Source organism: Xiphophorus hellerii, chromosome 8 (assembly GCF_003331165.1).
Source record: "Xiphophorus hellerii strain 12219 chromosome 8, Xiphophorus_hellerii-4.1, whole genome shotgun sequence".
Taxonomy (NCBI): domain Eukaryota; kingdom Metazoa; phylum Chordata; class Actinopteri; order Cyprinodontiformes; family Poeciliidae; genus Xiphophorus; species Xiphophorus hellerii.
The window spans coordinates 5,218,773-5,234,804 of NC_045679.1; the positions used below are offsets into that span (position 1 = coordinate 5,218,773).

General features: G+C 39.3%; 1 protein-coding gene across 1 annotated transcript; it reads right to left on the bottom strand.

Annotated features, from left to right (window-relative positions):
- Positions 1 to 1,908: 1,908 nt before the first annotated feature.
- On the bottom strand, positions 1,909 to 15,578 carry LOC116724904 (NACHT, LRR and PYD domains-containing protein 4E-like). The gene is made up of 9 exons (XM_032570683.1): positions 14,200 to 15,578; positions 13,831 to 14,056; positions 11,884 to 13,675; positions 11,276 to 11,449; positions 8,664 to 8,837; positions 5,010 to 5,056; positions 4,346 to 4,860; positions 2,963 to 3,127; positions 1,909 to 2,046 (listed from the first exon to the last, which is right to left on the bottom strand). The coding sequence occupies exons 1-9, from the start codon at positions 14,200 to 14,202 to the stop codon at positions 1,909 to 1,911; spliced, it is 3,234 nt and encodes a 1,077-aa protein (XP_032426574.1). The 5' UTR covers positions 14,203 to 15,578.
- Between the last annotated feature and the right edge of the window lie 454 nt (positions 15,579 to 16,032).

The window sequence follows — 16,032 nt, forward strand, 5'->3', positions numbered from 1 at the left end:
ATCAAATCTAAATAAATAATATGAATTATATTAATTATTTTAATACAGACTGATGGTTCACGTTGATCATTTAAAAGTTTTAATAATGAAAAATTTAAAAAATTAGAGGTGTACTATATTTTGTTAGTGAACACACTAAAGTGTGTAAGATAATAGGTGGAGGGAAAGCTGAAAGATACATAAGAGCCACCTGACCGCGGCCTGTTTAGTCCCTGTCAGATATTGTTCAGAAGTACGAGTACAGATGAGGAACTTTTACTAACATGTATTACACTAGCAACTGTTACAGAAAAAAAATCTATGAGTTTAAATGTATTTAAACCAAGATTTACTATTTTGGAGAAAACATGAAGCAGTAGGAAGATCAGTGTTGATTCAACAGCAAGAAAAAGATTGAACAAAATCATTCACAATGATGCCGGACCAAATTCTGGAAAAGTCTGGACAAATTCTTTAACTGCGGAAAGATATAAGTTAAATTTGAGCAGCCTCACGTAGGCCTGTTTACTGTCTGTCACATGTTCTTCAGAAGTACGTGTACAAATGAGGAACATTTACTGAAATGTTTCACACTAGCAAGTGTTACAGAAAAAGAAAATCTATAAGAGTTTAAAATTTAAGCGATGAAGGAAATCACAAACTCATAGTCAGCACTGACTAATCGTGCTGCCATAAATAATATAGTAAAACAGTTAAACTGTAGGTTTTCTTTAGAGGTATGTGTTTATTATTGTACCTGGACGCACACACCCCCACACGCCGACACACACCTCGCACGCATACACACATACACAGATGGCATGGATAAATCTAAACTTATCTAGGAAAGGTGACAATCTATGTATTAATCTTGATACTGATGATCACTTATTATTTTTTGTGCTCTAATTGTACTGTGTTTTTTAATTTGCTCACAAGTGGTCACATGTGCCACTGGCACACAGATGGAGTGCTGCAGATCCTGAGAGCTGATAGCTGATAGTCAACCAGTATGGTGATCAGAGGTCATCGTCCTGAGGGGCTTTTAACCCACCTCACACTTCTGTTTAAAACCAGAGGTAACTACAACAATGCCTCACACAGATGGTAAGATCCCCTCTCGGGCGTAGAATCTGGGCGCTGATAGCTGATAATCAATAAGCATGGTAACTAGAGAACGAATCTGTGATGTTTTAAATTGTACCTACCGGATCTATATCCAGACTGGATATTACTTGTCCGGAGACAGAGTATCACGCTTGCCACGTGTGGTGACCAGAGGTCATGGGAACCATCCTGAGGGGCTTTTAACCCACCTCACACAGATGGTAGGACCGTATCTCCCGCTTCACATATCAGGAAGATATTCTGTTTAAAACCAGAGGTAACTACAACACCCCAAATCTATTTAAATATACTATAATGTTATATTATTCTAGATTATCTAACACTTATTGTTTTTCATACTTTAATTGTATTATTCTTAAAACTCAATGTTTTTTCATACTTGTACTATTTTTAAAACACATAGCGGGAATAACAGATGGCGGAACAGATGGAGTGGGGGATGGGTGGGAAAAGGGGGGGGGGGGGGGGGGGATATTAATAGCAATCAATTAATTAGGGTCTTTAATTACTCATCCATCAAACTCCGATTAAATTTTGACAGAAGGGTGCCTATAGAGTCTCTTACATCAGAAAATAGTGAAGTGAAAAAGTATTCACTCCTCCTGAATTTCTTCTAGTTTTTGGATTTTTGTCACACCTAAATGTTCCAGAATATCTAAAAAAATATAAATATAAATGCTAGATTACTAGAAATAATCCCAGAATTAAAGAATTTCTTGGTCAGAACTTGTCTGACAGCATGAAGTAGGCTTACAGTTTGCAAAAAGCAACATGAAAAATCTAACAGACTAGAAACAAAGTTCAGTTCCTGCAACAATGGAGGACGGAAGATGAAGAAGAGCGAATGATGTCCATGAAATACCTGGAAATGACTCCAGTCGACCTTGGCTTCACCTTGGAACCTGGAAAGAGTTTCAGGTGGAAACGTTTACGGTGTTCCTGCACGGAGAAGAGATGGGAAGAATGTGCAGAACTGGGAGAAACATCTGGGATGAGTCCCTGGAGAGAAGACGATCTGAAGTCAAAGGAAGATGAAAAACTGAACTACGCTGTACAAAAGCTGCCGGATTGTGATTCTGGAGGACCAGAAATAAAAACCAGGCCTACAGGATTCACAGCACAGATGTTGAGGAAGATGTTTTAGTCAAATAAGACAAACTTTTTACTCGGGGTTTCTAACTACTAAAAATGAACAAGTATAAAATGATCTAACTACTAAAAATGAACAAGTATAAAATGATCAAACTACTAAAAATGAACAAGTATAAAATGATCAAACTACTAAAAATGAACAACTATAAAATGATCTAACTACTAAAAATGAACAAGTATAAAATGATCAAACTACTAAAAATGAACAAGTATAAAATGATCTAACTACTAAATATGAACAAGTATAAAATGATCAAACTACTAAATATGAACAAGTATAAAATGATCAAACTACTAAATATGAACAAGTATAAAATGATCTAACTACTAAAAATGAACAAGTATAAAATGATCTAACTACTAAATATGAACAAGTATAAAATGATCAAACTACTAAAAATGAACAAGTATAAAATGATCAAACTACTAAAAATTAACACAATAGGCTCTATGCTGCCATATAAAAGTGTCATTATGGACACCAGCAGAATTTAAAGAACAGAAAGATCGATGGGAAATATAAAATATACTAACTATACTAATTCTTCCTGAGTTTCAGGCTTTACATTTGGCTGTAACTCATTTAGAGCCAAATGTAAAGCCTGTGTTGGTTCTCTCGAAGGTTTTTTACCGCTTCCCTGAGAGCCTTTCTAATTGAACTGAAGGTCTTCCAGCGCGGCTGAAGTCGGCTTGCCATTGTTACCAGGACATTTCTCTCTAGTATCGGGGTTCCTGCCTCCAGGAGAAGGAGGATGTTCTCTACCTTCTTGCACTCCTTCATCAGGTCTTTGAAGATGGTGTTCCCCTGGAGTATAATCGTCTCTGGGCTCATTTTGAGAACTCTGGTTTCGGTTTCCGCCCAGAGTTTCTCAAAGAGTCGATCACAAATAGAATTATATCGTATTAGAGGGTAATGTCTCTTTCCTGATTTGTCAATAATCTGCTGGATAACTTCCCTGACCAGACTTCTTACAGCAGTTCTTCTCATGTTTACCTCTTCGGACTGTTCTTCCTCTGGCTCGCCGAGGGACTGGTCTACCTCTGGCTCACTGAGGGACTGGTCTACCTCTGATCAATATTAGGCTCCTCTTCCTGTAGCTCTGCGGTTGCCTTGACTTCTTGAGGAATTCTCTTTCTTATTTCTGAATCATGAGGCTTTTCACATTCCTGGGTAAAAGTTACTCAAGACATCAAAATGTACAAATAATATGAATTCTGATTTACTAGAAGTTACCTATGGAAAACCACAAGGGTCAGAACTGGGTCCTAAACTTTTCTTACTTTACATAAATGATTTATGCAATGAATCTAATTTGTTAACATTTACTTTATTTGCTGATACATTATTTTGATCTGGTCAGTTTGGAGCAGCAACAGTTTAATGGAAGGAGAATTACAAATATTAATGATGTGACAAAAATTTCAGGTAGAAGTTCTGAATGAAACAGAAAATATGAAGATTTTCCCACTTTAGGCTTCAAAGCATTGACCTCTGACCTTCATGGGATGGGAATGTTTTACTTTAAATCAGGACTTTCTGAAAGGCAGAGTTGATGAAAAAATCTTTTTAATGCAAATATTTAAATTTGAACAGGAAAAGAACAGAATGAGCAGCAAATGAACCAAACGCAGAAGAAAAATGTTTTTATTTAAAACACATGAAGAAAAACTGCAGCAAATTTACAAAAGGAAGATTTAATATTCAAATCTGACATGTTGAGAAAAATAGGAGCCGATAGAAACAGAAAATGATCAGTGATTGAGAAAAACTGATCAACATTTCAATGAAATCTGATGAATGAAAGGAAAAAATAAGAGAAACAACATCTTGATATTCAGTGTGAAGCTTTGACTGGAAACAGACAGAAAACATGTGGATCCTGGAATAATCCTGGAATAATCCTGGAATAATCCCAGCTTCCATCTTTAAAGGACTGGAAGAAGAAAAAGTTTCCAAGGACTCAATCAGAATTGTTTCACCAAGAAATAGATTGTAGAGACTGAACTATCTGTTCAACAGTGAGAGAGTTTCTCTGACAGGAGGAAAATCTTTAGACTCTTTAGACTCAACTCAGCACAGAAACACTGAGGAACCAGAACTGGACCTCCAGAACCTAAATCCAGGAATCAGAGGTTCAGTGAATGTGGTGTTGAAGGTGTGGAGGAGGATCAGTGAGTCAGAGGAAACTCTGTAGAAGGACAGAATGCCAGCAGGACAGTCCACATACACTGCTACTCTGTTAGAGACAGAGGAGGAGGAGAGACAAGTTTTTATGTCATTGTGCCAGACAGAGTAACCATCATCAGAGCAGCTCAGACTCCAGGAATGATTATTACATCCAAACCAACAGTCTCTACTGCCTCCTTTCCTCCTGATTCTTCTGTAACTCACTGATATATAAACATCTCCTCTCCACTCGACCTCCCAGTAACAGCGACCAGTCAGACCAGTTCTACACAGCAGCTGATTCCAGTAATCAAATCTGTCTGGATGATCAGGATATGACTGAAGCTCCTTCACATGTGTCACCTTCCTGTTGTCTTCAGACAGTTTGAGGTTTCTGCTCAATGTGTTTGTGTCGATGGTGAGTTGACAGGAATCTGATGGAGAGAACAAACACAATCCAGCTGCAGTTATTGATCATTTATTGACACTTTGATGATGACTCCTGAATGAGTGATGTGACAGTTTGAAGATGGTTGAATGTGAGCTGCTTTGTTGTCATGAATCAGATGAAAAACACACTTACACTTCCTAAGACCTGGTGTCAAGAATGGGACTCCAGCAGGCTCCACCCTGAAAGGAGGAGGGGGGTCAGACCATCAGTCTCTATCAGCAGCAAACATGGACATTACATGTCTCTCAGACACACATTGTCCTCCACTGAGACAGGAACAGTCCAACATTTGGATTGCAAACTGCAGTGGATGTAGGAAGGACAGTTGGTGCTGCTGCAGCACAACTCATTTCTCCAAACACAGGAAAAGCTCCAACAGAGAGGAGAAAGGAAATCCCTCAGTAACAACCTGAAGAAACTCACTGAAGCCTAAAAGGACATCAGGAAACTAAGGAAACATTTCTGGAAGCTCAACCTGATTTAATAATCAGCATTAAAATACAATCAATCTAAACTCTGACACAACACCTGGATACCTGTTCCATCCACACTCCCACACACAGATGAAGGAATGAAACACTAAACAGCCCTGCTGCTGAAAACCTGCTGTGGCCTCACTGTAATATCCAGAAATACAAACATTAAAAAGGAGAAGCTGCATCACATTCAACAAAGAGTTCAACAAGAATCAAAGATTTGATCTCTGAGCTCAGACTCACAAACCAGGGAGAGGCTTCCATCATCACACACCTCTGACAAACACCTCCAACCTTTCAGCACTTCCTCTACCAACCAACACCACCAGGTGGCGCTGCTGCACACATTTACAATGAGACCAAGAAGAAGAAGCAGCATCCTGAATCCAGCAGCTGCAGTAATGGCTTGTGAAAGTGTCCAAGGAGCATCTGGAACCAGAACCAGCAGATCCAACAGTCCAGAGAGTCTTTGTTTGCATCTTTCCTCTCAGATTTCCAAGCTGCTCTGAGAGGGAAATGACATCATCATTCTACTGATGATGTCACGCTCTGATGTCACTGATCAGGAGCTGCTGGACTTGTACATTTCCAGCATGGAGGACAGAGAAGATCTCAGCTCTGATGAGGAGCTGGCCTGCCTTCAAACTGATTCAGGGTCAAAGAAATATTTCCAGATGAAGTCAGACTAAAATGTTGGATTGTCCTGCTGTTGCAATCAGAGGCCAAGAAGAAGCTTCAAGTTCTTCTCCTGTTCAGCTCTACGTTCCTGTCAGAGACTTCAGCTCCTCATGAGGAGAACAACTAAAGCCTGGAACAGACTGACACTAACATCCTGACATCTCATCCCTGAACAAAGCTTTGCAGCATCAAGGTGACTCTTAGCGCCATATATGGACAGATTTCCTCTAAAGGGGGCGGAGCCTGGATTGGAGGAACCAGCAGCAGCTTCCAGGAACAAACCTTGGGAACCTCTGGAGGAGAACATGGAGATGAGATTCCTGCTTTAATCAGTGGATTCATTGATAGAAAACATGATGACTGAAATATCTGAGAGCTGCAGCTCCATTTTCTACAGATCTGCTGGAACATCAGATAGAAATGAAGAATTTCATCAGTTCACATCAAATCTGTTCATCTTCCACAGAAACAACTGAATTATTGACCTGAACTGGTTCTAAAGGTCTGGATGGTAAAAACATCCATTGTTTTTATGTCTCATTAGTTTCCAGAAAGAGTTGAAATGTTTCAGAAGCTTTTATCCAGCAGCTCAGTAAAGATCTCTCCTCTTTCCAACCTGATTTAGTCCATGAAGCAGAACATCTCTGCTGCTGCAGCAACAGGAGGAAACTTCTCCAGCTCTCAACTTCTACACTCTGACTGCTTGGAAACAGATCAGGGAGGAACAGCCTTTTCTCCAGGCTGCCTCCTCCTGACTCTAGCGCCACCTACTGGCTGTTCACCAGAGGTGGAGAAAGAACTCAAACAATGTACTGAAGTAAAAGTACAAATAAACAGACAAAAATGTTCTCTAGTAAAAGAACCACATTAACATTTTTACTAGAGTAAAAGTAAGAAAGCATGAAAAACATGTCTAATATCTGCTGAAGTTGTTTTAAAATCTGAACAACGAGCCTCATGGGAACCAATATTCTAATTTATTGAATATGACTGTAAATGTAAATATGAGATGGAGATTATTCACATTAATTCAGTAACCAGGATGTGGAGGAGTTTAACGTTACTGGGACATTCATGGCAGGAGACGCTGCGCTCCATGCGCCCCGACCGCAGTAATCAATGTTACTGCCAGTTCAGCTGCTTACAACTATTTAATTGTTTTATTTATTGCAGTCGATTTAAACTAGAAGCTTGGTAAGATTACATAAAACTTCTCTAACCTAAATCAGTTTAATACCCAAAACTCAGACAGCGTTTAGCAGCTTAACTTTCCTCCATAAGTTTTTCAGATTTGATGGTGAATTTTTGAAAGCTAGCAGTTCATGATATCAGGGAGGCAAAGGCGGCACCAGAATCATTGATTACTTTCAAACTAACCAACAAATCAAAAAGAGCAAAGCGACTTGGATGTAACTTGTAACGCAACGCTTTATAGAAATGCAGTGAAGTAGAAAGTACAGATACTGTAAAATGTAGTGGAGTAAAAGTTCCCACCATTAAATCTACTTACGTACAGAAACATGAAAAATGTCCTTAAGTTCAGTAACAAAGTTCTTGTCCCAACAACCAGGATCAGGTGAAGGACCTCTGCAGTCCCATGATGCTTCCTCTCCCTCTTCTAAACCATCTGATGGGCTGATATCATCCCTCTACTTTATCAATAAAATGTTTTTCTTTCTCTTATTACGACTCCATTATTTATCCTAAATGTGACGTCAGAGCTGTGGATCTGGAATCTGATTGGCCGGATGGATATTTCCCTGGTTTTCCAACATGAAGGGTCTCTGCCTTTTTCCAAGACGTTGGGAATTTTTCCCAAACTTTATTGAACAATCCCAAAAGCTTTCCCAACTACTGAAAACCTAAACACATTAGTCTTTTCTTGGATCTGTCTAATAGGTCTTATTATTGTTATTTCATTTCTACCACAGTCAACAGAGCACAATTCTACTTTTTTACCATCATTCACTGCAATTCTTCATTTCCTCTGGAAAACAAGGGATTTCCATTCTTTCCTGATTCCTTTCATTCTTTGGATCATTTTCCAGATGTCGCCCCCTGGTGGAGATCAAACTACTAAATGGATGAAACTGTTAAAATTCTCACTTTCTTTCTTTGCCTCATGAATAGTTTTCTTCAGTTTTTATGTAATTTAATTTTTTTTAAATCCTGAAAGTTGTGAGTTTTGTTTAAAATCTAAAGTTCTTTATTTTTTTCTCCCATAACTTTTAAACATCCATCTGACCAACATGGAGTTACTTTTCTTCTCATCTTTGCTTCTTGGGGCTGATTGGTCTGGAGCTCCATCAAATATTGTTTTAAAGTCCTTTCTGCCATCAGTAGATCATCTGGAAATCTAACTGAACTTCTTTTATTAATTTAGTCAGAGTCCCTATTAAACTATTAAACCCATCCCACTCTTTAATTTTCCTTGTGAGCCATTCTTAGTCTGGAGAATATTCCAGAAAACTGGGTAATGATCTCTGCCTCCAGATGAGGCGTCTAAATATTTAATTATCAAATTAAACATTCAGCTTCAAACTAAATGTTTCCCAGCAGACTGACTAAAGACATTTCTCCCTCTTCCTCCTCTATCAGACCTTCTCTGCTCCTGCAGCAGGTTCCTCCATACCTGAGAGCTTCCAGTCTCCAGTGTGGATCCTTCAGTCCAGCCCACAGCAGCTTCACTCCTGAGTCTCCTGGATGATTGTAGCTCAGGTCCAACTCTTTCAGATGGGAGGGGTTGGAGGTCAGAGCTGAGGCCAGAGAAGCACAGCCTTCCTCTGAGACCAAACAGCCTGATAAGCTGCAGACACACAATTCATCACATGATGAGAACATTGAGGTAGAACCCAAGGTCTGAACTGATCATTTTCACAAGAGGAAAAAAGTCAATAAATTAAATTGTAACTAAAATGAAATAGTAATAAAACTCTAATTCCGTTAAATGAGTAATAAAAATCAACATTTGTCACTTATAGAACGGATCAGAATAGAAACATCCTTCATTTTTCCACAGCAGGGAGTTCAGGTTTACCAGCAACAAGTTTAAGGTAAATGTAAAAATAAAACATTGAAGAAAATGTAAAAATAAAAAATAATAGGAGGCTGTAGAGTAAGTACACATTTACAATAGATGGATAATAATGCTGTACATTTAATAGAAACATCATAATCAGTTTAAAAAATGTGCAGCTGAGTAGAGCAATTTATAATCATATGTAAGAGTTTTTTGGGAGCAGTTCTGGTTAGAAAGTCTAACAACTCCTGGGAGGAAGGATCTGCAATAATGCTCTTTTTTCTTACAAAGCTGGATTGCAAGAGTCTTTGTTGCTCTGATCGTTTCACTGGCCTGGTGGAGCAGATTTATTTCTATAGATATTTTTATAGTTGATGCATTTAAACCAGGAGAGTGGACCAATCACACAGCTGGTGCCTCTACATGTTGCCTCGTGCTGCCACTGCTTGATCTCTGAAGCGTGGATCACCTGCACCTCTTTTCACTCAAACTGGACACAGGCTGACCTGTATGGACATGGGCGTAAATCCCAGGTGGGTCGGGGGGTCCAGACCCCCGCAATCTTGGAATTGTCCCCCCAAATAAATCATGAAAGAAACCTTTGTATTTAAACAATATCAATATAAAAATGTAATAGTAACAAAGAAAGAAGTAAATCTGCCATTTATCTAAGAAAAGAACAAGAATTAATTTTAAGGAACCCCCCCACCATTCTTAGAACAATGGTTCAGTCCAAAGTGTAGGAGGAGCAACAGCAGCTGAGTGGCACAGGCTCCGTTAGAGCCGCTGAAGTGAGGAGCTAGCTGTTAGCTGTGGCTCTGCAGCACAAACAAAAATCCCTCAGTAAGTAAATACTTAAAGCAAAAGATATACACAGTGAACCTTCGCTATTTCGCGGTTCACCTTTCGCGGTCTCGCTTTGCATCGTGTTTTGTGTTCTGCACTCTGATTGGCTAAACAGTCTCTCCACTTCTTCTCTACCTGTGTGTCAACAACGATGCGGTTTAATATGTACACGTACGTAAAACAGCTTGCCATATTTAACATAATCGATGGTGGCATGTCAGTTTATAAGAATCTTTTTGCCCAGAAGAAAAAAGAGCGACAACAACTAGATAACTATGTTCTTCTCTCGAAAAAACACACCTGCACCGCGGGCTTTAGAAGAAGAAAACCTCGCTACAGAGCGGAGTCAGGATGCAGTGGCTCAGTCAGAAGAGCAGTGAAATACACGAGAGTCACTATTTGTCCTACTGTACTTTGTTTTGTTTTTTATCATAATCATTTTTTATTTTCTCCCGTTCTAATCCAATGATTCAGGTCACGGTGGGGCGGCGCTGATCTCCGCAATTCGGGCACAGGAATCCGCTTTCAGTTCATATTAAAATTATTATTTTACAGTACAGTAGTTATTTGTAAAAGTAAAAACAAATGTTTATACATTACTTTTTATTTATTAAACAAATGTTTGGGCCTGTAAAAAGGTTTTGTTCAATGTATTATGGAGTATTTCATTGTATAATAATTGTAATAAAAATAAAGGTTACTATCCGCGGATTTTGATTATTACGGTTTCTTTTTGGAACGTAACCTGGGCGAAAAACGAGGATTCACTGTAACACATTTTATTTACTTTCGCTGCTCAATAGGAAAAAACACACTAAGAAAAATCAGACCACATTTTGTTAATTTCATTACTTCAGCTGAATCATGATAAACTGCATTATTATGCCTTAAATCAAAAGTAGCAAAACTGGCTACATTGCTTTCATAGACTTAGCTCCTTTTTCTGTAGAATGTTGCTAATATTTCAATTATGTTTTGCTCTCATCATCTTCAACGTAGAGCCTTTAAAACCACAAAATAAATTCTGAACATTTTTCTAGGAAACTCTGGTGCTCAGCCTTAAGTTTAAGTTATGATACTTCCAAAATATTCAATTTCTACATATTTATATGTTCTCAGTTGTCCAGGACATAAAAACCCACTTGTTGCACATCCTATCACAGTTCCACTCTGGAATTCACTGAGTTTCTGAGAGCAACACATTCTTTCACAAATGTTTTAAAACAGTCTACATGCCTAAGTGCTTAATTTCATACACCTGTGGCCATGGAAGTTATTGGAACACCTGATTACAATCATTTGGTTGGGTGGTCAAATACTTTTTTCAATCTCTGCTAGCAGCTAGTGGATAGATATAACTAGCATCGAGAAAATTTTACCTGAGAGTTTCCAGGTTGCAGTTTGGACTCTTCAGTCCAGCAGAGAGAAGCTTCACTCCTGAATCCTGCAGCTTGTTGTTACTCAGGTCCAGTTCTCTGAGACTGGAGGACTGGGAGCTGAGAACTGAGGACAGAGCTTCACAGCTTCTCTCTGAGAGGTTACAGACACTCAGTCTGAGGAGACAGAGAAAAATCTGTTATTAAACAATTCTTCAAAATTTATGTTCTTTCAAATCAACAATGTCCTTATTGGACAGAGAAGGAACTATCTTATTTTACACAACCTTTGCATTTGTTGTGAACTGGTTCATTCTATAGTTGGACCTCCAGCCTTAAAGGACTGAACTACAGGTAACAAGGAGGTTGGAAATAGCATTATAAATTTTCATAATTAACTATATTAATCTAATTTCAATTTTAACTGTGGAGAAGTTTTACTGCTTTAATATGTAACACTATTTCCAGCTGCTGAAGGAAGTCTGTTTATTTTTGAGCAACAGCCCCAATGAAGAGACAATGCACCAATATATAAACTGCAACATGAATATTTACCTCATAATTAGCAGATTCCTATCTATAAAAACTAGTGTAACAATCTGTGTCCTTACAGAGCTTTGTTGGAGGCTTTAACCACTGGCAGCAGCCTCAGAAGAGCCTCCTCTGAAGCAGAGTATTTCTTCAGGTCAAACACATCCACATCTTTTCCTGATGACACTAAGATGAAACCCAGAGCTGACCACTGAGCAGGAGATAGTTTATCTGTGGAGAGACTTCCTGAACTCAGAGACTGTTGGATCTCCTCCACTAGAGAACGATCATTCAGTTCATTTAGACAGTGGAACAGATTGATGCTTTTCTCTGCAGACACATTTTCATTGATCTTCTCCTTGATGTACTGAACTGTTTCCTGATTGGTCTGTGAGCTACTTCCTGTCTTTGTCAGCAGACCTTGTAGGAGTCTCTGATTGGTCTGCAGTGAAAGTCCCAGGAGGAAGCGGAGGAACAAGTCCAGGTGTCCATTTGGACTCTGTAAGGCCTGGTCAACAGCTCTCTGATGGAGAGATTTTAGGTCAGATTTATTAAGTAATGAAGATTCCTTAGATATTTGAGTTTCTTTCATCACGTCAGAACCAGAGTTGATGAAGGTCAGATGAACATGAAGAGCAGCCAGAAACTCCTGAACACTCAGATGGACGAAGCAGAACAGCTTGTCCTGGTACAGACCTCTCTCCTCTTTAAAGATTTGTGTGAACACTCCTGAGTACACTGAGGCTGCTCTGATATCGATGCCACACTCTGTCAGGTCTGATTCATAGAAGATCAGGTTTCCTTTCTGCAGCTGATCAAAAGCCAGTTTTCCCAGAGACTCAATCATCTTCCTGCTCTCTGGACTCCAGTGTGGATCTGTTTCAGCTCCTCCATCATACTTGACCTTCTTCACTTTGGTCTGAACCACCAGGAAGTGGATGTACATCTCAGTCAGGGTTCTGGGCAGCTCTCCTCCCTCTCTGGTCTCCAACACATCCTCCAGAACTGTAGCAGTAATCCAGCAGAAGACTGGGATGTGGCACATGATGTGGAGGCTTCGTGATGTCTTCATGTGGGAGATGATCCGGCTGGCCTGCTCCTCATCTCTGAATCTCTTCCTGAAGTACTCCTCCTTCTGTGGGTCGTTGAACCCTCTGACCTCTGTTACCATGCCAACACACTGAGGAGGGATCTGATTGGCTGCTGCAGGTCGTGTGGTTATCCAGAGGAGAGCAGAGGGAAGCAGTTTCCCCCTGATGAGGTTTGTCAGCAGAACGTCCACTGAGGTGGACTCTGTAGCATCAGTCAGAATCTCCTTGTTGTGGAAGTCCAGAGGAAGTCGACTCTCATCCAGACCATCAAAGATGAACAGAACCTGGAAGTGTTCAAAGCTGCAGATTTCTTTGGTTTCACTAAAGAAATGATGAACAAGTTCCACCAAGGTGAACTTTTTCTCTTTCAGCACATTCAGCTCCCTGAACGTGAATGGAAATATGAACTGGATGTTCTGGTGGGCTTTGTCTTCAGCCCAGTCCAGAGTGAACTTCTGTGTTAGGACTGTTTTCCCAATGCCAGCCACTCCCTTTGTCATCACTGTTCTGATTGGTTGATCTCTTCCAGGTGGGACTTTAAAGATGTCTTCTTGTCTGACTGTTGTTTCTGGTCTGTGTGTTTTCCTGGATGCTGTTTCAATCTGTCTGACCTCATGTTCATCATTGACCTCTCCAGTTCCTCCCTCTGTGATGTAGAGCTCTGTGTAGATCTGGTTCAGAAGGGTTGGACTTCCTGCTTTAGCAATTCCCTCAAACACAGACTGGAACTTCTTCTTCAGACCAGATTTAAGTTGATGTTGACAAACTGGAGCAAAATGTCCTAAATTAACACAATAACGATAATCAGATATGAAAAAAATCATTTTTTGAATTTGATTACATCACTTCTGAAGATGTTTTGTGATTCCATCTCTTCAAATTTCAGTAAATGTGTAATTTATCTATCATTTCAAATCTTTGAAGAAATCGTCTTACTGCTCTGCAGACAGTCAGCCAGCTTTTCCTGCTTCATCCTCCTCAGGAAGTTCAGTGTGATCTTCATCACTGCCTCTCTGCTGCTCCTCCTCTGTTCTTCATCATCAGCTTCCAACACATCGTCATCTCTCTGACTCTCTGAATGTTCTGGGTAATCTGGACTCAGATCTTTCTGGATCTTCTTCAGTTCTTTCTTCACAAAAGTGACAATATTGTCCTCCAGCAGCTGGAACAGAATTATAGATGAAGGAAACATCATAAGCCAAACACCAGATGGATGTTGGACAGACTGACAGTCCTCTGGTCTACAAAGAGCAGCATGAAGGTGACTTTGAACAGAACTCATGGAAAAGTAGTTCTTGTACAGACCATAAATATGGAGTCAAACACAGCATGAAGCTGTGTTTGTTTCTGCTGGGCAGACAGACCACTGGGAACCTCTGAGCTCTGCTGGTCCACTCTGTGGAGGAACCAGGAACAATTAGGAAGTCAGGAAATATTCATTCATCAGTATTCACAGATTGAATCACCAAGACTTTGACATTAAAATTCCATAAAGCAGAAAAACAGAGCATCACATAAAAATAATACAAAGAAGTTAGGTGGAATATTAACTACAACAATGGAGACCAGTAACACCAGAAACACCCAGTAGACATTTCAAAAAGTTGGTACTGAAAGTGGACTTCTAACAGTCCACACTGTCAGCAGATCTGATGCTGGTGGAGACATTTTCCCAGAGGTTGGGGACAGTGGAAATGAAGGCTCTGTCCACACAGATCTTCAGGACAGTGTGGGACATCCATCAGGTTCCTATGAATAGATCTGAGGTGATGTGGACATGGAGGAGGTCATGGAAATGTCTTCCACAGTCTGACATGGAGCCAGGAAGCAGCAGAACATCATCATCAACACCCCAGTGATGAAGATAAGATGGTGTTTTCATTAAAACAGAGCAGCTGATTTTTGTAGATAATAGATCAAACCTCTCTGTAAATATAACTGGGAACATCTGAGTTCTTACTGGTTCTATTTCTACAGTTACAACAATTAGTAACGGTGCACCTCTCTGATGATGGCGGTCCAGGAGATTTAAAGTCAATCTTATGATCCATTGAATTGTTGCTTTTAAAGGACACACAGATGGGTTCTGGTTCTTCTTCTTGTGTGAAACTCTGATGGAACCTGGTAAAAAAAAACTCTAAGAACTTTCTGTGGAGTTCTGTTTTAAAGATTAATTTTATTGTGACCGTTTGTAAAATAAAGAGCTGTGAGACACAACAGAACCAGACAGATCATGAACCTGATGTTCTAAATGATTCCTATCAGAACCGGTCCAATCCTCCAACATGTTCCTGATCATTGATCCTCCTGAATAATGTCCAGCCTTCTTTAAAGAGCAGAAAGATTTGTTTCTGAGACCAATATGTTGGTTTGAAATGACTGAGAGAAGTTTGGTGATCTTAGTGTTGAGCTCTGATATGGAGAAAAACCAGGAATCATTTCCACTCTGACCATCCAAGGAGGATCTGATGGAGCTTCAATCAGAACCAGATGGTCCGTTAGAGACACTGAAGCCCACTGCTCAATCACATCTACAAGATAATTTATTTAGTTTAACTGCATTATATTGGATGATGTTTGAAACACGGAGATGTAATTATAATCATGAAATTAATTCATAGAAACTGTTTTGTCTTAATTTTAATATTGTACAAAATAAATGAATAAATTTGTTTTGAAAAAAATAAGTTGATGCGAAACAGAATAAAATGCAATTAAATGTTTGTTATTCAAAGGTCATGTCAACATAATAGTTGATGGAATTGTGTCCTGGTTTAAAAGTGAGTTTATTCTGGTTCATTTTTTCCGGGATTCATCAGCAGTAATTGCTTATGTATGGTGTCAATAACTGGCCAGTAGGGGGCAGTGTCATTACCTGAATGATCGTTAAATTGATCTCAGGGAAACATCAGATCGAATTTTAAGACTTCTGTAAACTAGATGGACGTGTAGAACCTCTGGGTAAAGATTGTTGATCTAAATGGACCTGATTAATACTCAAGTTATTTAAATAATTTTTGCAGTAGCAACAATCCATTTGGACTTTACTGTCTCCATGGTATCACGTTATTATGGAGACATCAATGTTATTTATGTAATGCATATGAACAAAAAATAACCTGAAATTCAGTCCAATGT